Source organism: Oncorhynchus kisutch, linkage group LG5, assembly GCF_002021735.2.
Source record: "Oncorhynchus kisutch isolate 150728-3 linkage group LG5, Okis_V2, whole genome shotgun sequence".
NCBI classification, from domain to species: Eukaryota; Metazoa; Chordata; class Actinopteri; order Salmoniformes; family Salmonidae; genus Oncorhynchus; species Oncorhynchus kisutch.
The window spans coordinates 47,732,528-47,757,951 of NC_034178.2; the positions used below are offsets into that span (position 1 = coordinate 47,732,528).

At 44.8% G+C, this 25,424-nt stretch overlaps 1 protein-coding gene across 1 annotated transcript in view; it reads right to left on the reverse strand.

Annotated features, from left to right (window-relative positions):
* Positions 1 to 780: 780 nt before the first annotated feature.
* The window catches only part of LOC109891572 (G-protein coupled receptor 22-like), a 32,334-nt gene continuing 7,690 nt past the window's right edge, over positions 781 to 25,424 (reverse strand). The window contains exon 2 of the mRNA XM_031825225.1: positions 781 to 4,528. Within this exon, the coding sequence (XP_031681085.1) occupies positions 2,672 to 4,402 (1,731 nt within the window). The 5' untranslated portion in view covers positions 4,403 to 4,528 and the 3' untranslated portion in view covers positions 781 to 2,671. The remainder of the gene's footprint in view (positions 4,529 to 25,424) is intronic.

Here is a 25,424-nt window from a genome sequence, read left to right on the forward strand (position 1 = left end):
GGGACTCTGCTGTCCTAGCTTCAGGGGAAGCTGGTTCCACAATTGGGGTGCCAGGACACAGAAGAGCTTTGACTGGGATGAGCAGGTTGACACCCCGTAGGGGTGAGATGGCCAAGAGACCAGAAGTGGTCTCGGGTTGAAATGTAGGGTTTGAGCATAGCTTGAAGGTAGGGAGGGGCAGTTCCTCTTGCTGTTCCGTAGATAACCACCATGGTCTTGTAGTGGGTGCGGGCCTTGACTGGAAGCCAGTGGTGTGCGTATGAGTGGGGTGACATAGGAGGACTTGGGAAGGTTGAACACCAGGTGGGCTGTGGCATTCTGGATAGGTTGCAGGGGTTTGATGGTAGTCTAGACAGGAGATTACAATAGCTGTGCAGAGTTGATTGACAGGAAGACAGGTGCATGATTGGACTGGATGTGCTCTCTTTCACACACACACTCAAGCTCCTCCCTCTATCTCTCTGTAAGCTACTCACTATGTAAATGAGAAAGCATGCGTGCATGTTGGCATGTGCACGTGGCAGCTCAGGAGCAGTGATGAGTGAGAGTGTGTGCTACAGGGACAACCTAATAACTCTTTATCAACCCTTTTTTCTAATAGTGTGCGGTTAAAAATATCAACTGTTCTATCGGATAGGAGACAGTTATTGAGAGTGTGTGAATATAGTCCAATGTGTATATTTGTAAGGAATATATTCAGGGAATTTAAGTTAGAAAAATGGACTCTTAAACACTTACATGGTCCCTTCAAACAAATGATTGGCACAAAAGCATACAGTAAATAGTCAATTTCTTTAATACAGACTTTGTTCTTTTCTAATAAGAAATACAATACAATAACACAATATAAATTATATACAATACTATCATATCTCTATATACATGACCATGTACAGTACACATATACAGAAACACAATACATTTAGATGTTTGATCTCTTCCACGTGTCTTCTCGCCCTCTCACTTACCACGGCTGATATTATGGCCAACAGATGACTGCTGCAACCCAAAACACTCCAACCACTCAAACCCCTAAGAGCTAGATAGAGTATTTACATCCCTGATCATGTACATATATATAAATACACAGGAATCCATTCCTTCCGTCTGGCTCCAAAGTGAAGAAAGAGGGAACAACGGGAGAGAAAAATGACCTATATTATAGTACCCAACAAACAAGCCTGAAAAAACTCCTTCACACTTGAGAGCCATACATAGTCTACCCAAACTGTTGATCATATGTAGCCTATAAGAACTAAACTAATACCTATCAGAATAAGTGAATGAGGGCTGGTGCAAGGGTGTAACTGATGTTCAACATGCTTCAGAGGGAGATTGATATAAATCCCTGAGGAGGAGGGAGACACAGAGAGAAAACAACCCTCAAGAGCTGCTCCAGGACCTGTTTATCTTTGGGGCCTGGGGTGGTTCACAGCGGTGTTCCACTCTGTTGACTTGTCCCATTGATAAACAGTTGTGAGGGTTACCAAATATTGCCCTTTGATTCCTAAAAGTCCTCTATAAAATTGATGTTTCACTAGTAAATGAACACCATGTTCTAATCACATGGTTACAGTTCTACATGGTTTGGAGGTTATCTTCGCAGGTATCATGTCAGGTGCTCCACCCATATCGCCATGGCAACAGGGTATTGCAGTCAATCAACAGATGAAGTCCTTCCCTGTTCTGTAGTCTAGCCCATGAGAACAAGCATGAGAACAATCCCACAATGCTTTGTTCACATCCTCAGGGAGGTCAAAGATGATCTATTATATTGATAAGATAGTCGAGTAACTGCTCTCACGTGCCAAGATGCCACGTGCGTCCACTTATATCAGTGAATTCTTAACAACCTAACCACTACGAAACTTTAATACGATCAAATAAGCCTCATGTAGCAAATTAGCAACAACATTTTTTGTTGACCAAATTTGACACTCATTGCCCTCAATACAAAAATTCCTCACTTCGTAGTCTTATTTTCGTGAACAGATTTTTCTCACTTTGCCTTTTCCTCTCTGGGGAGGCTCAGCCACTGTTGAAGCTTTATTGCACATGATCACATGATCACACACACACACACACACACACACACACACACACACCATTCTTGTAAACACAATACACATACAGTAAAACATTCAGAACCATGGGAATCAATTAGGAACTGAATTAAGGCATGACTAATCAAATTATAAAATGTCACTGGATATGGACTCTCACTGAGTTCTGTGTGCAGGCAGATATTGTGTGCTTACTTGCTCTGTGAACGACTACAGGTTGATCAATGTGCCTGCATGTATGGATTGTGTGGATTGTTGCTGTTTACCTGTACTGGAATGTATATAAAGTAACTAAGGTTGTGGCGGAGCAGGTGATGTCACATATTGCTTGGTAGCTTGGTGTTGCCATGGAGACGGAGCAGGCATCTTGCCTGGGGGACTAATGAGGAGCTGTGTATATCACAGAACAGGTCTGACATTAATTAGAGCTCTGGGCTCACCTGCCATCATCACACCTGGATGGAGGGAGGAGCTAATGACGTCTCCTGACCTTTGTCAACTATCACATGTACGCATACACACAGACACACACACACACACACACAAACAGACACACACATAAATACAGACAAACACACACACACACATACACACAGACACACACCCTATCATTCTCTCACAGCCACTGTCAGACAGTTACTGGTGGCATCACTGCCCTCTAGTCGAGGCTTGCGTCCCTTCCTCTGTCCTCCCCCCTCCACCCAGGAGTTGTGAATAACAGTTCCCCCGCTGGGTGCTGGGTCCACCTGCAGCAGGGACACCACCCTCTTCTTGACACGGGTCTTCAGCGCTTTACGCAGCTTCTGTCTGGTGAAGGCATAGAGCAGCGGGTGGAAGATGGTGGTGCCATATGCCATGGCCAGGAAGCAGAGCCTCACACGTACCAGGCTGTCACTGGGGCCCATGCACAGGATCAACACATTGACCATGGACAGAGGAGCCCAGCAGCCCAGGAAGGTGGAGATTATGATAAGGGACATCTTGAAGACTCTCCGCTGGCGTTCCCGCCGGTCTCGGTGACGCCTCACGGCCCGCCTCAAGGCGATGATAGCTGACACAGAGGCCTGGACACCTGGGCGGTCTGCCGCCACCGGAGGGGGGCAGGTGGCGTCAGTGGAGGTTGGGGCCTGGGGGGCAGGGGTCGCTGGTGTGGTGGCAATGGGGGTGGTGGCGGCGGTGTTGGTGACCCCCGTGGCCCCGCTGTCAGAGATGACCAGGGGCATAGAGGAGAAGGGTGGGGGGGAGGTGGGGGTGGGGGTGGGAGATGGAATGAGGGGCGGGTGGGTGAGGTGCTGGTTCTGGCTGGAGGAACCTCCCCCCTCTGTGGCCAGACTCAGCCCCTTCCTCCTTCGTCTCCGCCTGCGGATCCTGCAGCCTGAGTCCTTATTGGAGGCCCGTGGGCCCCTCTTGATGTGGGTGCCGATGCGGATGTTGAGGGCCTGCAGGATGCGGTAGTATGTGAACAGCATGACAATGACTGCGATGAAGAAGCAGGGCACTTGCAGCAGAAGGTGGTAGTACATGGCCAGCCCCGTGTGGTAGCCCTGCCCCCCTACACACAGCAGTGTCCGGTTCTGCCACACTGGTGGCAGGTGGTGAGTATAGTAGGGAGTAGAGGGGGAGGAGGGGGTGAGGGTCAGCCCAGTAGGGTTTAGCCGAGTGGGGGTCAGCCCAGTAGGGGTCTCAGGGTCAGATTCTGGGCCAGAGGTTAGATCCCCCATATCCATCTCCCCCCCTCCTCTTCCTCCCTCGCTGTCTTCCACCTCCACCCCCGAGAAGAAGAAATCCCCCTCCAGGAAGGGCAGGAAGAAGACGGCCAATGACATGGCCCAGACAGCGGCCAGGAGGAGTGCAGCTCGCCGCGGGGTCAACAGCCGTGTGGCTGGCCGGACGGAGATGTCGTAGCGGTCCAGGCTGATGACCAGCACATTAATGGCCGTGGCCACACTGGTGAAGGTGACACAGGCCTCATGGAAGCAGCACAGTGTAGCCAGGCTGCCCCCGCCACTACCGTCTGCTGGGAGCAGGATGACCGCCACAGTCAGCGGCAGACACAGCAAACACACCAGGATGTCCAGCACGTGCAGGCTGACCGTGACCATGTTGCTGACCGAGTCGACCAGGTTGGACTGGGCGCAGTAGAGCACCAGCACGGTCAGGTTGCTGCTGAATCCCAGCACCAACTCCAGCATTAGCACACTGGTGAGGGACACCTGAAAGCCCAGGGGTAAGGGGGGGCTCCAACCCTCCTCAGCCCCCGGCGAGTCTCCACCCTCCAGAAGCCCCGTCCCCTGCCCATCGCTAGTCTCCAGAAGGTTGCTGTAGCCCTTGGTCTCCATGGACACCGCGGCACTCGCTCACGCATAGCAATGGCCACGCCAGCCCATTTCCCGCCCTCTCCCTTTCTCTTGGCTGTGACGGGACCCCGGTGAGGGTGATTGAGTGGTGTGCAGTTCACGGAAATTCTGTGGCAAGAGGGAGAGAGAGAATAGCTCAGTTTAGCTAGTATCACCACATTCAAATATAGCACATCCTAAGTCTCCAACAACAAATGTGTGACAAACATGTTGTTTTTCATGAAATAGGGTGCAGCTATGAGAAGAAACAACAGTAACAGTGTGATCAGTTTTCTTGGCAGCTGACTGTATAGACTAGGCTAGAGGTATGATGTGTGTTGAGAGCTGAGACAACAACATGTGTCATGAAGGCAGTGGAAATAGTTCTGGGGGTGGGAGTACTTTCCTCTCTCCGAGGGTGGCACGGAGTTAATAGGTGTGTGTGTGTGTGTGTGTGTGTGTGTGTGTGTGTGTGTGTGTGTGTGTGTGTGTGTGTGTGTGTGTGTGTGTGAGTGTGTGCTGTGCTGTGCAATGAGAGGTGAACAGATGGAGGTAACACAAACAGCCCACAGCTTTTAAACAAGTCATCAGGGAGATATTGGCCTAAAGAACTCCCTACCTTCTGTATTGTTCTGCCTGGCTGTATCCCTGCACCAGTAAGGAGGCATATCTCACTGCTCACACTGAGTGAGTGGGTGGGCGGTTCATCCTTACACAACATACATCCTCCATTAACTAGGTCAGATAACATACATACATTATGAAAAAGCCTGCTTTTAGCAAAGAAATACTCACAAATATATGTCCAGAAACAAGACAAGCACTTTTCCAATGATATCGGTGATGGTTAATCTACATATGAGTACAGTCTTTCACTGCCCACAGATGATTGTGATGCACACCCATGAGAAGGTGAAACACAATTTAAAACTGTGGATAGCTAACGAGAGGAGAGGTTTGCCATGGCAATGAGCAGGTTCCAGTTTTCCTCGTTGCGTGGGATAGCTTGCGGGGCTTGTCGACCTAGCCCAGGCCCAACCGAGTGTGGCAGTCAATAGTTTTCAGAGAGACACGTAATGAAGATGAATGATCCCCAGACAGTGGCACATAAACAAGGCTAACAGGGATGGAGGACCCAACAGCAGCACTCGCCCATCTCTTCCCTCCATCTCCTTTCGCTCTTCTGTCTGTTTCTTCGGGAGCCTTGCCCTGCCTCCCTCCATCTTATGTTGTCCTAGTTGGCACATATTGACTTTCAAGTTGGATTCGCTCACAGACATACGGTTCTGCATTATGCTCAGAACCTTATGCAACCCAGTTGAATTGGTTAAACTAACTCCTTAGCTTGAAATATCCCCACCCACACACACCATCCAATTGCTAGCTTTTAAGTGGCTGCTGTAGCTGGCTAAAGGTGTTTCAAAAAGGCTGTCACATGTTTACGAGACAAAGGACCAGAGATCTAGGGCTCTATTTTTGTCTGGCGCTAAGGAGTCGCAAGAATCAAAGCAGGTTAGTTTGCAATTTAGGCATGTAAAAACTGGCACACTGGGATTTGCCACCCCTTACGCCAGGTTCTGCAATTTATCTGTCTAACATCAGCTCGCTTGAGCTGAGGTGGGAGGGGTTGAAATACACTATATATACAAAGGTTTGTAGACACCCCTTCAAATTAGTGGATTCAGCCATTTCAGCCACACCCATTGCTGACAGCTGTAAAATATCAAGAACACAGCCATGCAATCCCAATAGACAAATATTGGCAGTAGAATGGCCTTAATGAAGAGCTCATTGACTTTCAACGCGGCACCATCATTGGATGCCGTCTTTCCAACAAGTTAGTTCTTAAAATGTCTGCCCTACTAGAGCTGCCCCGGTCAACTGTAAGTGCTGTTATTGTGAAGTGGAAACGTCTAGGAGCAACAACGGATCAACCGCGAAATGGAAGGCCACACAATCTCGTCTGTCCTCGATTGCAACACTCACTACCGACCTCCAAACTGCCTCTGGAAGCAACGTCAGCACAACAACTGTTCGTCGGGAGCTTCATGAAATGGGTTTCCATGGCCGAGCAGCTAAGCTAGCCTAAGAACACCATGCTCAATTCTAAGTGTCGGCTGGAATGGTGTAAAGCTCACCGCCATTGGAAACGCGTTCTCTGGAGTGATGAATCACGCTTCACCAGCTGATGAATCTGGGTTTGGCGGATGCCAGCAGAACGCTACCTGCCCCAATGCAGAGTGCCAATTGTAAAGTTTGGTGGAGGAGGAATAATGTTTTTCATGGTTTGGGCTAGGCCCCTTAGTTCCAGTGAAGGGAAATATACTTAGTGGGTGGATCAGCTTTATATTGTGGATAGATTGTTGCTTCCATCAATGTAATTGTTTGCATAATTTCCAATGAAGGGAAATCTTAATGCTACAGCGTACAATGACATTCTAGACGATTCTGTGTTTCCAACATTGTGGCAACAGTTTGGGGAAGGCCTTTTTCTGTTTCAGCCTGACAATGCCCCCGTGCACGAAGCGAGGTCAATATAGAAATGGTTTGTCGAGATTGGTGTGGAAGAACTTGCCTGCACAGTGCGCTGACCTCAACCCCATTGAACAGCTTTGGGATGAATTGGAATGGCGACTGAAAGCCAGGCCTACTCGCCCAACATCAGCACCTGCCCTCTCTAATGCTCTTGTGGATAAATGGAAGCAAGTCTCCGGAGCAATGTTCCTAGAAGAGTGGAGGCTGTTATAGCAGCAGTGGAGGCTGTTATAGGACCAACTCTATATTAATGCCCATGATTTTGGAATGAGACGTTCGATGTGTAGTGTATTTGAGGTGTGTCCTTAAAAACATGCACCCATATGCCAATTTCAATCAGCTGTCCGGATGGCTGGTCTCAGACGATCTCGCAGGTGAAGAACCAGATGTGGAGGTCCAAGGTGCACCTGTGTAACGATAATGCTGTTTAATCAGCTTCTTGATATGCCACACCAGTTAGGTTGATGGATTATCTTGGCAAAGGAGAAATGCTCACTAACAGGGATGTAAACAAATGTATTAAAAACATTTGAGAGAAATACGTTTTTTTGTGCGTACAGTATGGAACATTTGTGGGATCTTTTATTTCAGCTCATGAAACAAACTTTACATGTTGCGTTTACATTTTTGTTTAGTGTACTTAGAACAATGTGGACTGCAAACATGTTCAACATATTTAGAAAATATGGGATAGGCCTAGCTACAATTTGTTATTTTGTTTCTGTAGGCTATTTAACAAACTAGGCTATAACGGACTAGTGCTGCATTCGTAACCAAACCTGTGCCCTCTTCTCCTCTCCTCTCCTCTCTCTGCTCCCTCTCCTCTCTCTGCTGTCCTCTCCTCTCTCCTCTCCTCTCCTCTCCTCTCCTCTCCTCTCCTCTCCTCTCCTCTCCTCTCCTCTCCTCTCCTCTCCTCTCCTCTCCTCTCCTCTCCTCTCCTCTCCTCTCCTCTCCTCTCCTCTCCTCTCCTCTCCTCTCCTCTCCTCTCCTCTCCTCTCCTCTCCTCTCCTCTCCTCTCCTCTCCTCTCCTCTCCTCTCTCTGCTCTCCTCTCCTCTCTCTGCTCTCCTCTCCTCTCCTCTCTGCTCTGCTCTCCTCTCTGCTCTACTCTCTCCGCTCTATTCTGCTATCCTCTACTTGCCTCTCCTCTCCTCTCCTCTCCTCTCCTCTCCTCTCCTCTCCTCTCCTCTCCTCTCCTCTCCTCTCCTCTCCTCTCCTCTCCTCTCCTCTCCTCTCCTCTCCTCTCCTCTCCTCTCCTCTCCTCTCCTCTCCTCTCCTCTCTGCTCTGCTCTGCTCTCCTCTCCGCTCTCCACTCTCTTATGCTATCCTCTACTTGCCTCTCCTCTGCTCTCTTCTCCCATCATGTCTCCAGTTTAAAGCCGCAGCCAGACAAAGTACAAAAAGTCATTATGTTGAACCTTGTTCCTCGTAATCCAGTAATGGGATCCGTGGTGTTTGAGGTGTGGCTGGAACATCAATGTAAGGCATCATCGATCTGCCAATTTAACGGGCCTGAGACAAGAGAGAACACACACACTCACTCCCCAGAACACCTGGAATGAAGTCGCTCTGTTGTGATACATCCTGTCACTGTGTAAGCTCTCTGGGAGGTGATTTGTTGTAACCTTTAAAAGTTGCCTGCAACTTGGGCTTAGTATTTATGTAGACACATTCTCTTTGAAAAGTTGTGACCATGGAACAAGGGAAGGGAGATGTAATGAAAAAGAAGATAAGTTTTGCATGGATGGTAAGATGATGAAAATGTATGATGTTTGAAAAGGACTTTGACATTCATAATAGACACATACTGTATATTCTGAGTCCTAAATGGCACCCTATTCCCAATATGGGCTCTGGTCGAAAGTAGTGCACTACACTCTTAGAAAAAAGGGTTCCAAAAGGGTTCTTCGTTTGTCCCCTTTTTGGTTCCATCTCCCTGGAACCTAAAAATATTTTTCAAAATATGTTTTGTTCTAGATAGCAAAAGAATGCCTAAGAGTGTATGTAGGTAATAAGGTGCCATTTGGGACGCACACAAAGGCTGTAACAGTATAGTATGCTAACGATGATGACACATATTGCTTTAACGTTTTTAAAGGTTGGCCTATAGTACAGTGCTGAATGGATGGCCAGTGTTTCCCAACTCCAGTTCTTGATTATCCCCAACAGCACACATTTCTGTTGGAGCCCTGACAAACTCACCTGATTCAACTCATTGAGGGCTTGATGATTAGTTGACCATTTGAATCAGGTGTGCTTGTTGGGGCACTCGAGGACTAGAGTTGGGAAACACTGGGTTAGACCACTATGTGAGCGGATGAGATATTGATTTGGTCGCAGAGGGACAATAAAAACATGACAAGAACAATTGTTTTCACACCCTATCACAGAGACAAAGATATCTCAACGGTGGTTAAACACAACAACATTTACCATGAAGTCCTTCAAACTTCAATATCAATACTCTGTCTCACCTCGAAGAATAACCGAAAACTACATTGGTCAATTATCTCAGAAACTATTTTCTTCAGAGATAGTTAAGGTGATATGGAAAAATACATTTAGTTGATAAACAAAATCCAATGACAAAAATAGATGTCAGTTGTGATACTAAAGAAATAGCCTAAAATATATTTGAATCCTTATCCTTTCAAGTGACATGTAAATTACTTTTAACAATCCTCACATTAAGCTAATCAATACACAAATCTGTCTGACGCATAACGTTACGGACAAAGGTCAAGAACGGAATGTTCCATGATCCAAGGGGAGGTATAAAGGGTCAAGGGTCATGTGGGAAATATCATAAAGGTTGTAAATATATAAAACGGCCTCCATTGGAAACTTAGATACGATATAGATGCATTGAAGGCAATCAACAAATCATGTTAAATTAGGCTGGGGATGGACATAAGCATGTTGATCAATAGTTGAAAGATTGATCACACAGAAATGGATTATACATACAAGAAGCACACTTTTTACTATGCCATTTATTGAAAAAGCTTCTTTTGAAAGCTCTGTAGTGAGAGACGCACTAAGTATTAGAGTTTTTTCCAATGTTCTTCAATCCTGGTCCTTGGGAACCACAGTGTGTGCAGGCTTTTGTTCCATCCATGTACTAACACACCTGATTCAACTATTCAAGGGCTTGATGATTAGTACATTTGTTGAATCATGTGTTAGCAGTAGTAGTTGTACTGGCTAGAACAAAATGTCCCCAGGACCAGGAATGAACAATGCTGTTTTTGACTATCTAATGTAAACAATGAAGGCAGAAAGACACTGAATGTTTAGGAATAGAATGAGTGTGTCATGCTGACATGTATTAACTGCAGTTACTACACTACAACAAAGCTAATAGCCTGAGGGGAGCATACACGAGTGAACTGACAGCAAGGTCAAACATTCTAATTGAAACAATTGAGTGCATCGACAGGCTAATGTTCAGACAAAGTGATGAGTCAATGATTGTTGATCAGAATCACCTTTATTCACCGAGTACATTTACACATAGTCAGAATTTTACTTGGTGATATGGTGCTGCTTGTGACAGACAACATTTAGAGACAGAATACAGACAAAGTTTAAACAAAGTTTACGTACATTATTTACAACTAGGTAGAGTTAGCATAAAGTTATAAGGGAATGAGCAGATATACAAATATACAGTGGGTTTACGGTTTATATACAGTGGATGTACACATTTACAGTATCAGTATGAATATATCTAAATGCAGAGAGACAAACAGAGTGTAAATGCTGTATAGTGCAGTTATTCTGTGTGTAGTTCAGAGATGGCTTGATACGGTGTGCAGCATAGAGTGCATCATTCTTTAGTCTCTATGGGCCAGATGGCTGGTTGATGAGGGCCACAGCATAGTCCTTTAGTCTCTATGAGTCAGATGGCTGGTTGATGAGGGCCACAGCATAATTCTTTAGTCTCTATGGGCCAGATGGCTGGTTGATGAGGGCCACAGCATAATTCTTTAGTCTCTATGGGCCAGATGGCTGGTTGATGAGGACCACAGCATAATTCTTTAGTCTCTATGGGCCAGATGGCAGGTTGATGAGGACCACAGCATAATTCTTTAGTCTCTATGGGCCAGATGGCTGGTTGATGAGGGCCACAGCATAATTCTTTAGTCTCTATGGGCCAGATGGCTGGTTGATGAGGACCACAGCATAGTCCTTTAGTCTCTATGGGTCAGATGGCAGGTTGATGAGGACCACAGCATAATTCTTTAGTCTCTATGGGCCAGATGGCTGGTTGATGGGGGCCACAGCCCGGGGGAAGAAACTTTTCAGGTGGTGGGAGGTTTTGGTCATAAGTGACCTGAACCGCCTGGCAGAAGGGAATTTTTGAAGGTGGTGGTGACCGGGGTGGGAGGGATCGACGATGACCTTTCCTACAGGTGCAGACCCAAACCAGGTGGTGATGGACTCAACAATTGATGCATAAAACTGAACCAGGATTGACTCGGAGATTTGAGTTTTTTTCAGCTGCAGGAATTAGTACATACACTGGTGTACTTTCTTGGTGACCACTGTGATGTTGTCCTCCCACTTGAGGTTGTGGGCGATGATGGTCCCAAGGAATTTGAAAGAGTTTTCTGAAGTCAACCAACATCTCCTTGTTTTTATTGTGACTGCACCAGGCCACCTGCCGGTCGACCTCTCCATGGTACATGGACTTGCTGTCGATGATGAGACCAACCAGTCTGACTCAAGAGACTCAAGTCACAAATTTGATGACTTGAGACTCGGTTTGGTAGATAATAAAATAACTTGAGACTTGACTTGGACTTGGATCCTCAAGACTCGGGACTCAACTTTGACTTGAGACTGATGACCTGAAATTATCTGGCCAGGTTTTGTAATGTTTTGTCACTCATTTTGAGACACAGTCTCCATGGATTACTCTCCACGCAGTCAGTAGCCGCAGCATTGACCTTGCAACAACAAAAACTGGAACAGATTAGCTAGTGAAATGCAAACTCAACCTTTTAATTGGATCAGCAAACTGTCAATCAACACTGGTCAGCAGTTTCCTGATTTACTGTACAGTTATAGGATCAGGTGCAGCGCAAATGTCAAATTGTAGGGAGAGAGAATTGACATCCAAAAATTGTTTGGCAAATCAAGAATATTAAGTGTTTACTTTGCAAGCTTACAAGCAATTGGGCATCAATCAACAATTGCTAGCATAGGCCTACTAGCATGTCATCATTCCTCCCCAGTACTGTTTATTGCAACACTTGTTTAATGTGTGATAAGATACATTTGAATTTAGCCTACTATTTCTTACCCTCTTATTGGGCGCAATGTTTATTGTGCACTTCAATGCTTGCAAGACTCATGTGGTAGAAGTTCTGTTTATTAAATTCAATGTATGGTATCCTTTGTTCATATTTTCAGGGCTATGTCAGAGTTCTGTGTGTTTGTGTCCTATGTCTCAGTCACTCTGTTTGTACAGTGGTTTGTGAAAGTATTCACCTCCCTTGGCATTTTTCCTATTTTGTTGCCTTACAACCTGGAATTAAAATAGATTTTGGTGGGTTTGTATCATTTGATTTACACAACATGCCTACCACTTTGAAGATACAAAATATTTTTTTTAATTGTGAAACAAACAAGAAATAACACAAAAAAACTGAAAATGTTGCATGCATAACTATTCACTCCCCAAAGTCAATACTTTGTAGAGCCACCTTTTGCAAGGCTCTTGGGGTATGTCTCTATAAGCTTGGCACATTTAGCCACTGGGATTTTTAGCCATTCTTCTTAGCCATTCTTCAACTGCTCCAGCTCCTTCAAGTCGGATGTGTTCCGGTGGTGTACAGCAATCCTTAAGTCATACCACAGATTCTCAATTGGATTGAGGTCTGGGCTTTGACTAGGCCAATTCCAAGACATTAAAATGCTTCCCCTGAAACCACTCGGGTGTCCTAACCGACTTGCCAAAACTATAGTTTGTTAACAAGGAATTTGTGGAGTGGTTGAAAAACGATTTTTAATGACTCCAACCTAAGTGTATGTAAACTTCCGACTTCAACTGTATATACAGTGGGGAGAACAAGTATTTTATACACTGCCGATTTTGCAGGTTCTCCTACTTACAAAGCATGTAGAGGTCTGTAATTGTTTCTCATATGTACACTTCAATTGTGAGAGACGAAATCAAAAAAAAAAATCCTGAAAATCACATTGTATGATTTTTAAGTAATTCATTTTAATTTTATTGCATGACATACAGTAAGTATTTGATCACCTACCAACCAGTAAGAATTACGTCTCTCACAGACCTGTTAGTTTTTCTTTAAGAAGCCCCCCTGTTCTCCACTCATTACCTGTATTAACTGCACCCGTTTGAACTCGTTACCTGTATAAAAAGACACCTGTCCACACACTCAATCAAACAGACTCCAACCTCTCCGCAATGGCCAAGACCAGAGAGCTGTGTAAGGACATCAGGGATAAAATTGTAGACCTGCACAAGGCTGGGATGGGCTACAGGACAATAGGCAAGTAGCTTGGTGAGAAGGCAACAACTGTTGGTGCAATTATTAGAAAATGGAAGAAGTTCAAGATGACGGTCAATCACCCTCGGTCTGGGGCTCCATGCAAGATCTCTCCTCGTGGGGCATCAATGATCATGAGGAAGGTGAGGGATCAGCCCAGAACTACATGGCAGGACCTGGTCAATGACCTGAAGAGAGCTGGGACCACAGTCTCAAAGAAAACCATTAGTAAAACACTACGCCATCATGGATTAAAATCCTGCAGCGCACGCAAGGTCCCCCTGCTCAAGCCAGCGCATGTCCAGGCCCGTCTGAAGTTTGCCAATGACCATCTGGATGATCCAGAGGAGGAATGGGAGAAGGTCATGTGGTCTGATGATACAAAAATAGAGCTTTATGCTCTAAACTCCACTTGCCGTGTTTGGAGGAAGAAGAAGGATGAGTACAACCCCAAGAACACCATCCCAAAAGTGAAGCATGGAGGTGGAAACATCATTCTTTGGGGATGCTTTTCTGCAAAGGGGACAGGACGACTGCACAGTATTGAGGGGAGATTGAGTGAGGTCATGTATCGTGAGATCTTGGCCAACAACCTCCTTCCCTCAGTAAGAGCATTGAAGATGGGTCGTGGCTGGGTCTTCCAGCACGACAACGACCCGGAACACACAGCCAGGGCAACTAAGGAGTGGCTCCGTAAGAAGCATCTCAAGGTCCTGGAGTGGCATAGCCATTCTCCAGACCTGAACCCAATAGAACATCTTTGGAGGGAGCTGAAAGTCCGTATTGCCCAGCGACAGCCCCGAAACCTGAAGGATCTGGAGAATGTCTGTATGGAGGAGTGGGCCAAAATCCCTGCCGCAGTGTGTGTAAACCTGGTCAAGAACTACAGGAAACGTCTGTAATTGCAAACAAAGTTTTCTGTACCACATATTAAGTTCGGCTTTTCTGATGTATCAAATACTTATGTCATGCAATAAAATGCAAATTAATTACTTAAAAATCATACAATGTGATTTTCTGGATTTTTGTTTTAGATTCCATATCTCACAGTTGAAGTGTACCTATGATAAAAAAAAATACAGACGTCTACATGCTTTGTAAGTAGGAAAACCTGCAAAGTGTATCAAATACTTGTTCTCCCCACTGTATATGTATTTTTTACTTGACTTGACAAAAACCTGACTTGACTTGTTCTTAGAATGCATGACATGGACGTGACTGGAGACTCGACCTGTTCTGCTTGTGACTCGACTTGAGACTTAGCCTTGTGACTTGAGACTTGAGACTTGGTCCTTGTGACTTGAGACTTGGACCATGTGACTTGAGACTTGTTTGAGACTCAAAGAAAGTGTTATTTGGTCCCACCTCTGGTGGTGTCATCTGCAAACTTGGGTAGTTTGACTGATGCATTATTGGAGGTGCAATCATTAGTGTAGTCTAGAGTAGAGGTGAGAGCAAGCACCCTTGCGGCGCTCTGTGCTGAGGGATAAAGAGTTCGAAAGGTGATTTCCCAGCTTCAGGTGTTGCGTCCTGTTGGTCAGGAAGTCAGTGATCCACTGACAGGTGTAGCTGGACACATTCAGCTGGGAGAGTTTGTCTTGTAGAAATTCTGGGATGATGGTATTGAATGCAGAGCTAAAGTCCACACACATTATCCTTGCATATGTCTTTGGGTTATCGAGGTGTTTGAGGATGTCTTGTAGGCCCATGTTGACAGCGTCGTCCACAGGCCTGTTAGCTCTGTAGGCAAACTGCAGTGGGTCGAGGGAGGCGTCAGTGATGGATTTTAGATTGGACAGTACCAGGCACGAAAGGTTTTCATGATGACTGACTGAGGTGAGCACTACAGGTCTGTAGTCGTGAATATATAATTGAAAACAGGGGAGAGCTGGTCAGCGCAGTGCTTAAAGCTGCAATATGTAACTTTTTGGGCAACCTGACCAAATTCACATAGAAATGTAAGTTATGATCTGTCAATCTTCATTGAAAGCACGTCTAAGAAGTGGAAGATCTGTTCTATGTGAACTATTTCTATGCTTGCCGTTCTTAAGTTTTGTAATTGGTCTCCTGAGTGGCGCAGCGGTCTAAGGCACTGCTTCTCAGTGCTTGAGGCGTCACTACAGACACCCTGGTTTGATTATAGGCTGTGATTGGGAGTCCCATAGGGTGGCGCACAATTGGCCCAGTGTTGTCCAGGTTTGGCCGTTGTAGGCCGTCATTGTAAATAAGAATTTGTTCTTAACGAACTTGCCTAGTTAAAAAAATATTAATAATTTAAAGTTGGTTTTGTACACCAGCTTCAAACAGCTGAAAATACAATATTTTTGGTCATTGAAAATATAGCAGTTTAGATAAAGCGGTTTTTCATAGCGGTTTAGATAAACTGAAATTGGGCAAACTATTAGCATTTTAGCAACAGGAAATGGCAGAGCGATTTCTGCATATTGCACCTTTAAGTGTGGCTGGCAGCGTTCCTGCTGTTCTGTTTCCTAAAGAGTCTGTTATCTGATCTCATGCTGTGTGATGACCAGGGGTGGGGGAAGGAGGGGGCAGCCTGGGACAGGATGGCGGGGACCTGGGATGGCAGAGGGGTAGAGTAGAGAGGAGCCTGAAGAGGTATGGGGAAGGGAGGGGTGGGATTGAGTAGATGGGTAGATGGGTGAGAGGCGGAAGTGGCAAGGAGGGGGAGGTGGGGGGGGGGGGTATTGTCCTGGTGATTGAGGAGACATTGTGAGTCAAATCTGCAGTAAAACTGGTTTAGTTTATTCAGCAGTGAGGGGTCATCTGCCGTCAGAGCTTTTGGTTTGTAGTTGGTAATTTGTTTTAGTCCTTTCCAGACAAACAAGCAGTCCTTGCTGGAGAACTATTGCTGTAGCCTGACTTTGTACGGCTGTTTGGCTGCCTTAATTCCTGAGAGAAGCTTTTTCTTGGCCTCTCTGTAGAGGTCCCCGGTCTTTCTCCTGTGGTCTTCCTCTCTGGCAGAGCAGAGAGCCCTGCGGGCTTCCACTTTGGCACTGGAGAGCCCTGAGCTCACCAGTGAACCATGGCTTGTCACTGCTGTTTGATAAAAAAGTGTTTGATGGGATGCAGTTCTCCCCACATACACTGATGTAAGATGTGACCCTGTCTCTGTAGTCAAGTATGTTGGCATTGTTGTTCTTGAATATGTTCCAATCCGTGAACACGACAAGAATGAGAGATTGGTGTTAACCCTCTATTGAGATGGACAACATGATGGACATCAAAGCAGTGACCCGCTCCTGCAGGTTCATGCTCTACAACACCCGGAGAGTAAGATCCTACCTCACAAAAGAAGCGGCGCAGGTCTTAATCCATGCACTTGTCATCTCTTTTCTGTACTACTGCAACTCTCTGTTGGCTTGTGCCATCAAACACCAGCAACTTATCCAGAATTCTGCAGCTCACCTGGTGTTCAACCTTCCCAAGTTCTACCAAGTACCCCCGCTCACACGCACACTCCACTGGCTTCCAGTTGAAGCTCGAATCCACTACAAGATCATGGTACTTGCCTACGGAGCAGCAAGAGGAACTCCCCCTCCCTACCTATGCTCAAACCCTACACCCCAACCGAGCACTCAAAGCACTCCCTCCCCTCCAAAAAAACACTTTCGTAAACGAAGACTCGTACTTGACTCTTTTCCCACTTACTAGCTCTGACTTTGCTGATAGCTACTTTATTGAGGAAAAATGTACTTACTATGACTGTGATATGTGGTTGTTCCACCTAGCTATTTTAAGATTAATGCACTAACTGTAAGTGTCTGAGTGTCTGCTAAATGACAAAAAAAATTAACAATGTAAAAATGTAAGGAGAGGTAAACTCAAGTTATTCCTTTTGACAAGAGGCGAGAGGGTGAAGAGAGTACCAAGAGGCAGAGCCAGAGAGAGAGAGAGATAGATGGTGTTGAGAAATGGCAGGGAGAAAATGGAAGTAAAAGAGGTTCACAGAGAACACTGGATTAACCTTTTCACTAGTTGCAAAGAAAAAGCCATATCTCAGACCGGCCAATAAAAATAAAAGATTAAGATGGGCAAAAGAACACAGACACTGGACAGAAGAACTAGAAGGCCAGCATCCCGGAGTCGCCTCTTCACTGTTGACGTTGAGACTGGTGTTTTGCAGGTACGATTTAATGAAGCTGCCAGTTGAGGAGTAATGAAGCGTCGGTTTCTCAAACTAGACACTAATGTACTTGTCCTCTTGCTCAGTTGCGCACCGGGGCCTCCCACTCCTCTTTCTATTCTGGTTAGGGCCAGTTTGCGCTGTTCTGTGAAGGGAGTTGTACACAGCGTTGTACGAGATCTTCAGTTTTTGGGCAATTTTTCGCATGGAATAGCCTTAATTTCTCAGAACAAGAATAGACTGACGAGTTTGAGAAGAAAGCTCTTTGTTTCTGGCCATTTTGAGCCTGTAATCGAATCCACAAATGTTGATGCTCCAGATACTCAACTAGTCTAAAGGCCAGTTTTATTGCCTCTTTAATCAGAACACCAGTTTTCAGCTGTGCTAACATAATTGCAACAGTGTTTTCTAATGATCAATTAGCCTTTTAAATTATCAACTTGGATTATTGGAATTGGAACACAGGACTGATGGTTGCTGATAATGGGCCTCTCTGTACACCTATGTAGATATTCCATTAAAATCAGCTGTTTCCAGCTACCATTGTCATTTACAACATTAACAACATCTACACTGTATTTCTGATCAATTTGATGTTATTTTAATTAACAAAAAAAGGGCTTTTCTTTCAAAAACAAGGACATTTCTAAGTGACCCCAAACTTTTGAGTGTATGTAGCCTGAGAAACAAGGTTCATGAAATTGACATCTTACTAACATCAGAAAACATTCATATTCTGACCATCTCTGAAACACACATAAATAATTCCTTTGATGATGCAGTAGCAGCTATACATGGTTATAGCATATACAGAAAAGATAGGAATGCAAATGGAGGAGGTGTATATGCTATCCATGTCCAGAGTAATATTCCTGTTAGGCTGAGAGACGATCTCATGTCAGATGAAGTGGAAGTAATATAGCTACAGGTTCATCTGCCTTACCTAAAGCCTATTCTCATAGGAAGTTAGTATAGACCACCGAGTGCTAAAAGTGTCACACCCTGATCTGTTTTTATAAAAGTCATAATTTGGACTATACAGTATGTGTTAAATGCTCGATAATGTATGTGAAATCACCAGAGAGATGTATTATATTTTTTGTGTTTTGTTTCCTTTTTGGACCACAGGAAGAGTAGCCGCTGCCTTGGCAGCAGCTGATTGGGGATCCGAATAAAATACTAATACACTCGCCTGTGTGTGTTATTTGGCCAGCCAAGTATGCAGTAAACAGTGAACAGTATAGCTGGAAGCAAGGTGACACACCACAGACACAAAGCCTAACAGGCATGTGATTGACAGGCCAGACAGAGATGGAGGGGATAGGGGAAGAGATGAAGACAACCAGCCTCATGTTCTATTTAGCAACAACCCAAATAGAGGAGAAACGAGGGGAAAATGCTAGTCCCTGAGGTCATTAAAGTTTGATGGCAGATCCAGCACATCTCCCCAACCAGGAGCAAAAACTCCTAACAAAAAACAAGCAATCAATCAACTGATTTGGCCAAAGTCAAAGGAACCAATAAGATCCCAGGCCTCTCATTACCCATTCAGAAGCTTCATTTGGACTCAGGGGGTGACATGAGAGCCTTGTGTGTTCCTCTGTGCCCTCTTCATTAGTTTGACTCTGTTCAGATTGATTTGTGACTGGAACAAACTTTGCACCAGTCACACATCATTGTTCTCAGAAAGACAGCAAGTTCTACCACCTCACCTAGCAGGCAACCAATAGACCTTGCTTATGGCTATCGAGCTCATGACGTTCAATTTGATCTAACTACTAGCCTCAACCAGCAGATAGAAACATTGTTTTAGAACTTATAATATAATTAAGTGCACACTGTCTTGTTGACAGATTTAACAAATAAACACAAAACGCAGCATTTATTGGTCCTAAGTAGAGGTGTGTCACTCTAACCAGAGCGAGAACTCTGCTCCATCTACTACAGTTATGGGGCTCTGTTGCTATGGTATAGGTGAGAGTTGACTGACAGCTAGTCAAGCTCCTATAGTTCCACTGTCACAGGAGGCAAATCTATAAACAGATCCGGCTGTCAATGTGACAGGTTCTCATTAAGACACACACACACACACACAGCCATGGCCTTGGGAGACAAAATGGTGTGACATCTGCAAAAGGACAGAGACCACCACTAAATCGAGAGTGAAAATATAGTGATAAAGTGTATTGATAGATGGGTACTGACAGACAGAGGGAGCAAGGGGGAGGGACAGAGAAAGAGAGAGGGGGGTTGGAGAAAGAGAGAGTGATAGCGAGAGAGAGAGAAAGAGAATAAGAGGGCTAGAGAGAGAGAGATGGGAAGAGAGTGAAGAGACTGCTGACTCATGGCTGTCTTAGGTGTTTCTAATGTCCGCAGTGAGACAATCGATCAAAGGCTTAATTTTCCCACTCAATTCATCCCGCAGTGCTAACCGCTAGCAGCCACCAGCTGGGCCAGCAGCCTCCCTGGAAGCCAACCAACACCTAGCAGAAAAAGCAGCCTGTCCAAGCCCAACACAGAGCATGCTACTGCCAGCTCAATGCAAAGAAGCCAAATGAGAAAAGAAATGTAGCTGCCTAGTTCACTCTATTTTCTCTGGACAGTCATCAATAGTAAATAGAAATATTCATACTACGGCTAGCGCTACTGGGATATGCTATTTAAATCTGACAGTAAAATAATAGAATACGCTCCACCTGTCATTTTCACTTCTGCTCAGTTCGCTTAATGCACACCCCCACCACCCAACCATACACTGATATACACACTCACATGTACACACACTGCCTACTGCGCCCCGCCTCAGAGATGGCTACGTCACACACGAGCACACACACGCCATATTGTGCCACCAATACACACAGCCTATCCCACCATCCACTGCTTCAAACCCCCACACAGGAACGTATCCTCTATCCCACATCACCACCAACAAACCACACAAACCTACTCCCCTTTGAAGATTGATAACCATCTGTGGTAACTTACATCTTGTGTGTTTAAAAGACTGCTGGATCCCATCCACCTGTTTGAGAGTGAGAGTGAGACAGAAAGAGAGAAAAAGAAAGGGGGATGTAGGGAAGGAGTGATGAATGGGAGGGAGGTATAGAGTTGCAGATGGATGTTGAGTCGTGTAATCGCTTGAGGGGAATGTTTGAGCCCTATTCACTCCCTCTATCCAGCTCTCATTTGTCCACTCCCAAACCCTCCTCCTCTTCTCTCCTCTTTCCCATCCATCATACCTCCACCTTCTCTTGCTTGTTTTCTCTCTCCATATTTTCAGTATCTCCTCAATGTATTGAGATCTTTAAAGCTATTTCTGTATCAGCTATAATATCAATTAAAAACAGATTTCCAATGGAAATCTCTGTAATCACAATTCTACTAATTTCTATCACCAACATTTTGTATTTCCTTATAAACACTAATACTTGCTCTTTAAAAGAACCTTTGATTCCCACTATCTCTCTCTGCCTTACTCACACAAACGGACACAGATGGCCTAACACCTACACAAAACAGCCCACAACTCACCCACCCAGCAACACATCCACATGCCTGAGGTGATCCCAAATCCTGTCCAAAATGGCCCTGGTACAGTAAGGCAGAGGAACCCCTAAGGATAGCTATAGATGAAGAGGACCTTGATCTCTAGGTAACCCTTGGGTCCTGGGGAAGTGTCATCATTATCATGTGTCGGTTTATCAGATTGTTGTCAATGGAAGTTGCTTTAGCATCCGTTATAAAACCTTCTCACATCACATAACTATCCCCAGCCCGAGAGACAAGTCTGTCATTTAGCCATTACAAGTACCAGCCCATCAATAAGGCCAATCAAGACCGCAATGCAATCAAGCCTCTTTAAAAAAGAGAATGAATCCAAATCAGGCGCCACTGAGTCACTGTATAATCAAGCTATGACGGAGAGGGTTTAAGCATAGCAGGCCGCATGGAGGGAAATTATGATGCTGGTAGGTTGTGTATTCTAGAACAATGTGATATGTAGTGCTGTTGAACAATAACTTAGTGGATTATAATTACATTCATTAGGATACATTTTTTTCCCCATAATTACTCCCACATTACTTGAGGGGTTTTAAGTGCTAAGCGGTGCTAAGCAACGGTGGCGTCACAAACCTTTCTGTCATGAGCCGTGAATGAGTTCCGTCTGGGGCACAAATGGCCATTTTAGGTGAAAAAAACATGACAATCTCATAAATTGTGAGGACCAGCTTCACAGAAATTGCACTGTTTTCCAAGAAAAGCATTCAAATCCTGCGTATTTTTCTGACCTGGCCTGGGTTTGAAATACTTAAAAAATGTATTCAAATACTTTGAGCTTTGCTTGAGTCTACCTGGCGTGCCAGATGGGCAGGTTTGCAATTTTAGTAGGCTACTTTTCTGTTGGTTTATTAAACCAGACAGGCTCAAACAAGTATTTGAATCAAATTCACAAGTATTTCAAACTCAGGTGTGGTATTTTCCCCATTGTCATTCCATGCCCCCCCCCCTCCCCCCACATGAAAACTAAAGTTTCCGCAGACAGTTTGCCACTTTTAGGAAGTGTTTATGTATGAATTCGTCCCAGATAAGCAGGCTGCTGGTGTTGGGACGGAGGTGTAGTTTTGTTTTTGTTTCAACATACGCCAGAGTCCAATTGTAACATTACAGTTCAACATCTGCCTGAACAAGCCAAGGCAGAGAGAGAGGGGGGAGAGGGAGAAGGAGAGAAAAACAGGAACAGAGAGATGGGTAGATCAAGAGAGGTTACATTTTTAGAGCAAAGGGAAAGAAAGAGAAAGGGACAGAGGATAGACACAGTAGCAGAAAGGCAAGACAGACAGACATGACAGATATGAGAGGCCTAAGTAGGGTTAAAGTGATGAAGTTAAATCTCTCCAGAAGGCAATTAGAGCTCAATGAATCCCATCTATCTCCTGCAGACAGGGCGTCATTTGGGCAGGAGGGGAGGGCCACTACTGTCATCTCCCTCACTCCCTCCGCTAGGCTATCACACTGCAGTGACAGACCTCAACAACAGAAGGAAAGGGAAACCAGCACCATACCGTCCTGCACGTGGCCTTGTCATACTACACATGTACACACGCATACAGTCACACACACACTCTCACACCCATGAACGGATGCACACGGGCACACATAACACGGACACACCCACGTGCACACGTTCACACACACGTGGACACACACAGCAAGCGCACACACGTATGCACTCACACAGACACATGAACGGATAAAAAAAGCACACACATTTGTGTTTTATCTCCCCACTTTCACAGCGATCTCCCCCTCCTTGATGGCATATCTCTCCTTAGTGTCTCCCTCAACCTCACTGGCGATTTATCTCTCCATCTATCCATTTTGTCTGCTTTTCATGTGTCCCTCCCTCCCACCCCCTCTCCTTACTTTTATCCTATCTAGCTTTGGATCACACACACATCTCTCTCACTTTCTCGATGTATTTATTGTGCGGTGGAGAAATCTCTTCTCGTCACTCATTATCTTGGATCAGTGAATTAATTGCAATGTGCTTCTAATTTCACATAGCCACCTCACTGCTTTACACAGGGGGAAAGTCTGCACAGTAGAACTGTGTAAAACTGAACCCTCTTCATATTCATTTGTATTTATCCAACCCTGTTCAAACCTTCTGAGTCAGAGAGAGAAAAGTTTAGAGATGGTTTTGGATGACTTTAAATATCCGGCCATGAAGAATAAACCGAGGCTGCGGATCCGTACGTAACCGTCCTGCCCCCCTGGATCTTTTTTTCCCCAGAGCTGAAGGTCCGATTCAAGTTCTGCATGTGTTATTTTACGCACTATTTTGTTTTTACGTATCTGCTGCTCTACCTCCCCTTCACGTTTCTCTCTTTATTCACCTTCTTCTGAACCCTCAACCAATTTGATCGACATGATGATGTAGCCTATGTCTCGGCCTTATATTACTAAGGGTAATTTAGGACGAAGGCTGCCACTTTCTCCGTCTGTTGTAACCAAGGATATTGCAGCAGCATAAGCAGGGCGCAGTCTACACATTGCATTAGGGAAAAACAATCTGCTTTTTAAACACACACATACATTTGCGATGATGTAATCTCAATAGTTATGCTGCCTTGTTGTATCCTGAAAAAGAACACTATTACTTTGACTGCTTTTCTGCTCACTACCATGCCAATGTTGCAATGATGATGAAAAAATGTAATTAAATCATTATTTAGACTGCATGTCTGTGTCTTGCTTGTGTTTGATATGCTGCCTAAATAGCTGCATGTACTCCCTTTTGAAAAAAGAACATGCCATTGCTAATTAGATTGCCTGTTTGTGTCATGCTTATGTTTGCCATAGCCTAGCCTACTGTTCCAACAGACAAAGAAGTTTGTTAAACAACATATCGATCATGTGCAACATGTCGAAGTTGGTAGACTACAACAGGACAAGACGCCCGATCATTGAAGCGGCAGCAGAGTGAGCAGCAGCTATGCAAATATATATATAGGTACTGTAGAGACCTCTCGGACCTTTAGTTGGCAGGAAGAAAGGTCCAGGAAAAGTTGGATCTGCAACCACTCTGTTAAGAATAATAGTCTCTAGCAGTCTTAGGAAATAGCTGGAACCAGTGAGTCTGTACTGTAGGCCCTCAGATTCACAACACAAAAGCCCATCAGATATACCAACACAGATGAAAACATACTCAACCACAAATGACTTAACCATAGACAACTGCCTTAAACATCAACCTTTCTTAGCCTTTCTTATTTCTGATGTCCCTAGACTTCCAGGCAAATTGTGACTCTCATGATGTTGTGAAATCTTAGGATAGTGAGTGTATTAACCTCTACATCAGAACATTCAGTGCATTACAGAACAACTGTAGGAGAGAGCAAATATTTTACTCATTGTACAGAAATCAAACATGACAGCTTCGCTCAATTACTGCAGCAGCTAGCTGTAGAGTGACACATTTGTAAAAATATATTCCCCCACCACATCCACCATCAAATCCTCCATGAATACACACACGTGCACCACATCATGCACAGAAAGACAAACACCAAACAAACACTCTAGTGTGCAAAATTGTAAATTGTATGCACACACACGTTCTTTCTCTCGCTCGCACTCTCTCTCACACGCACAGGGCCGGCTCCAGGCATAAGAGTCATAAGTGTTTTTTAAATTTATTTTTATAAAGTCAGCGGGGGTCTCAACTTTCTTTTGGGAGTTAGAATAGTAGAAGACTCAAGGTGCAAGTTCGAAATTTGGGTGTGCATCAGTAGTTCTCTTGTTTTGTCAGTAACAGACAGTCACTCAATTAGCCATGTCAGCTAACAATTTTTACATTGGTAAGTTAGTTTAGATAGTTATCTAAACTTTTAGTAATCATGGCTGAATACCAACCAGGCACACAGGGTACGTGCCCAGGGGCCCTGATCTCCAGGGGGCCCCCATTGATTTTGCTAGTCACTCCCACTCAGATATCATTCCATGACATAAGTCATGACAAAATGTGTAGAATAGCGGGAAATTAGCTTTAAAACATCATCTCTGCCCCATGGGAAAATGTGTAGAATTGCAGAAAACCTGCAACATATTCTCTATGCCTGCCCCATGGCTAAATGTGTAGAATTGCAGAAAATTAACATTAAAACTCACGTTTTTCTCTCTGCCGTCAAGAGTGGGGAGCCACAAAAAAAATGTGAGTGGAATGGGAATAGTTTTTTTGAGACAATCCCTTTGGGTTTCACAACAGGGACTCCCCAAGCAACAATACGAATGAGGAGAAAAGCAGCTCCTATAACACACAAC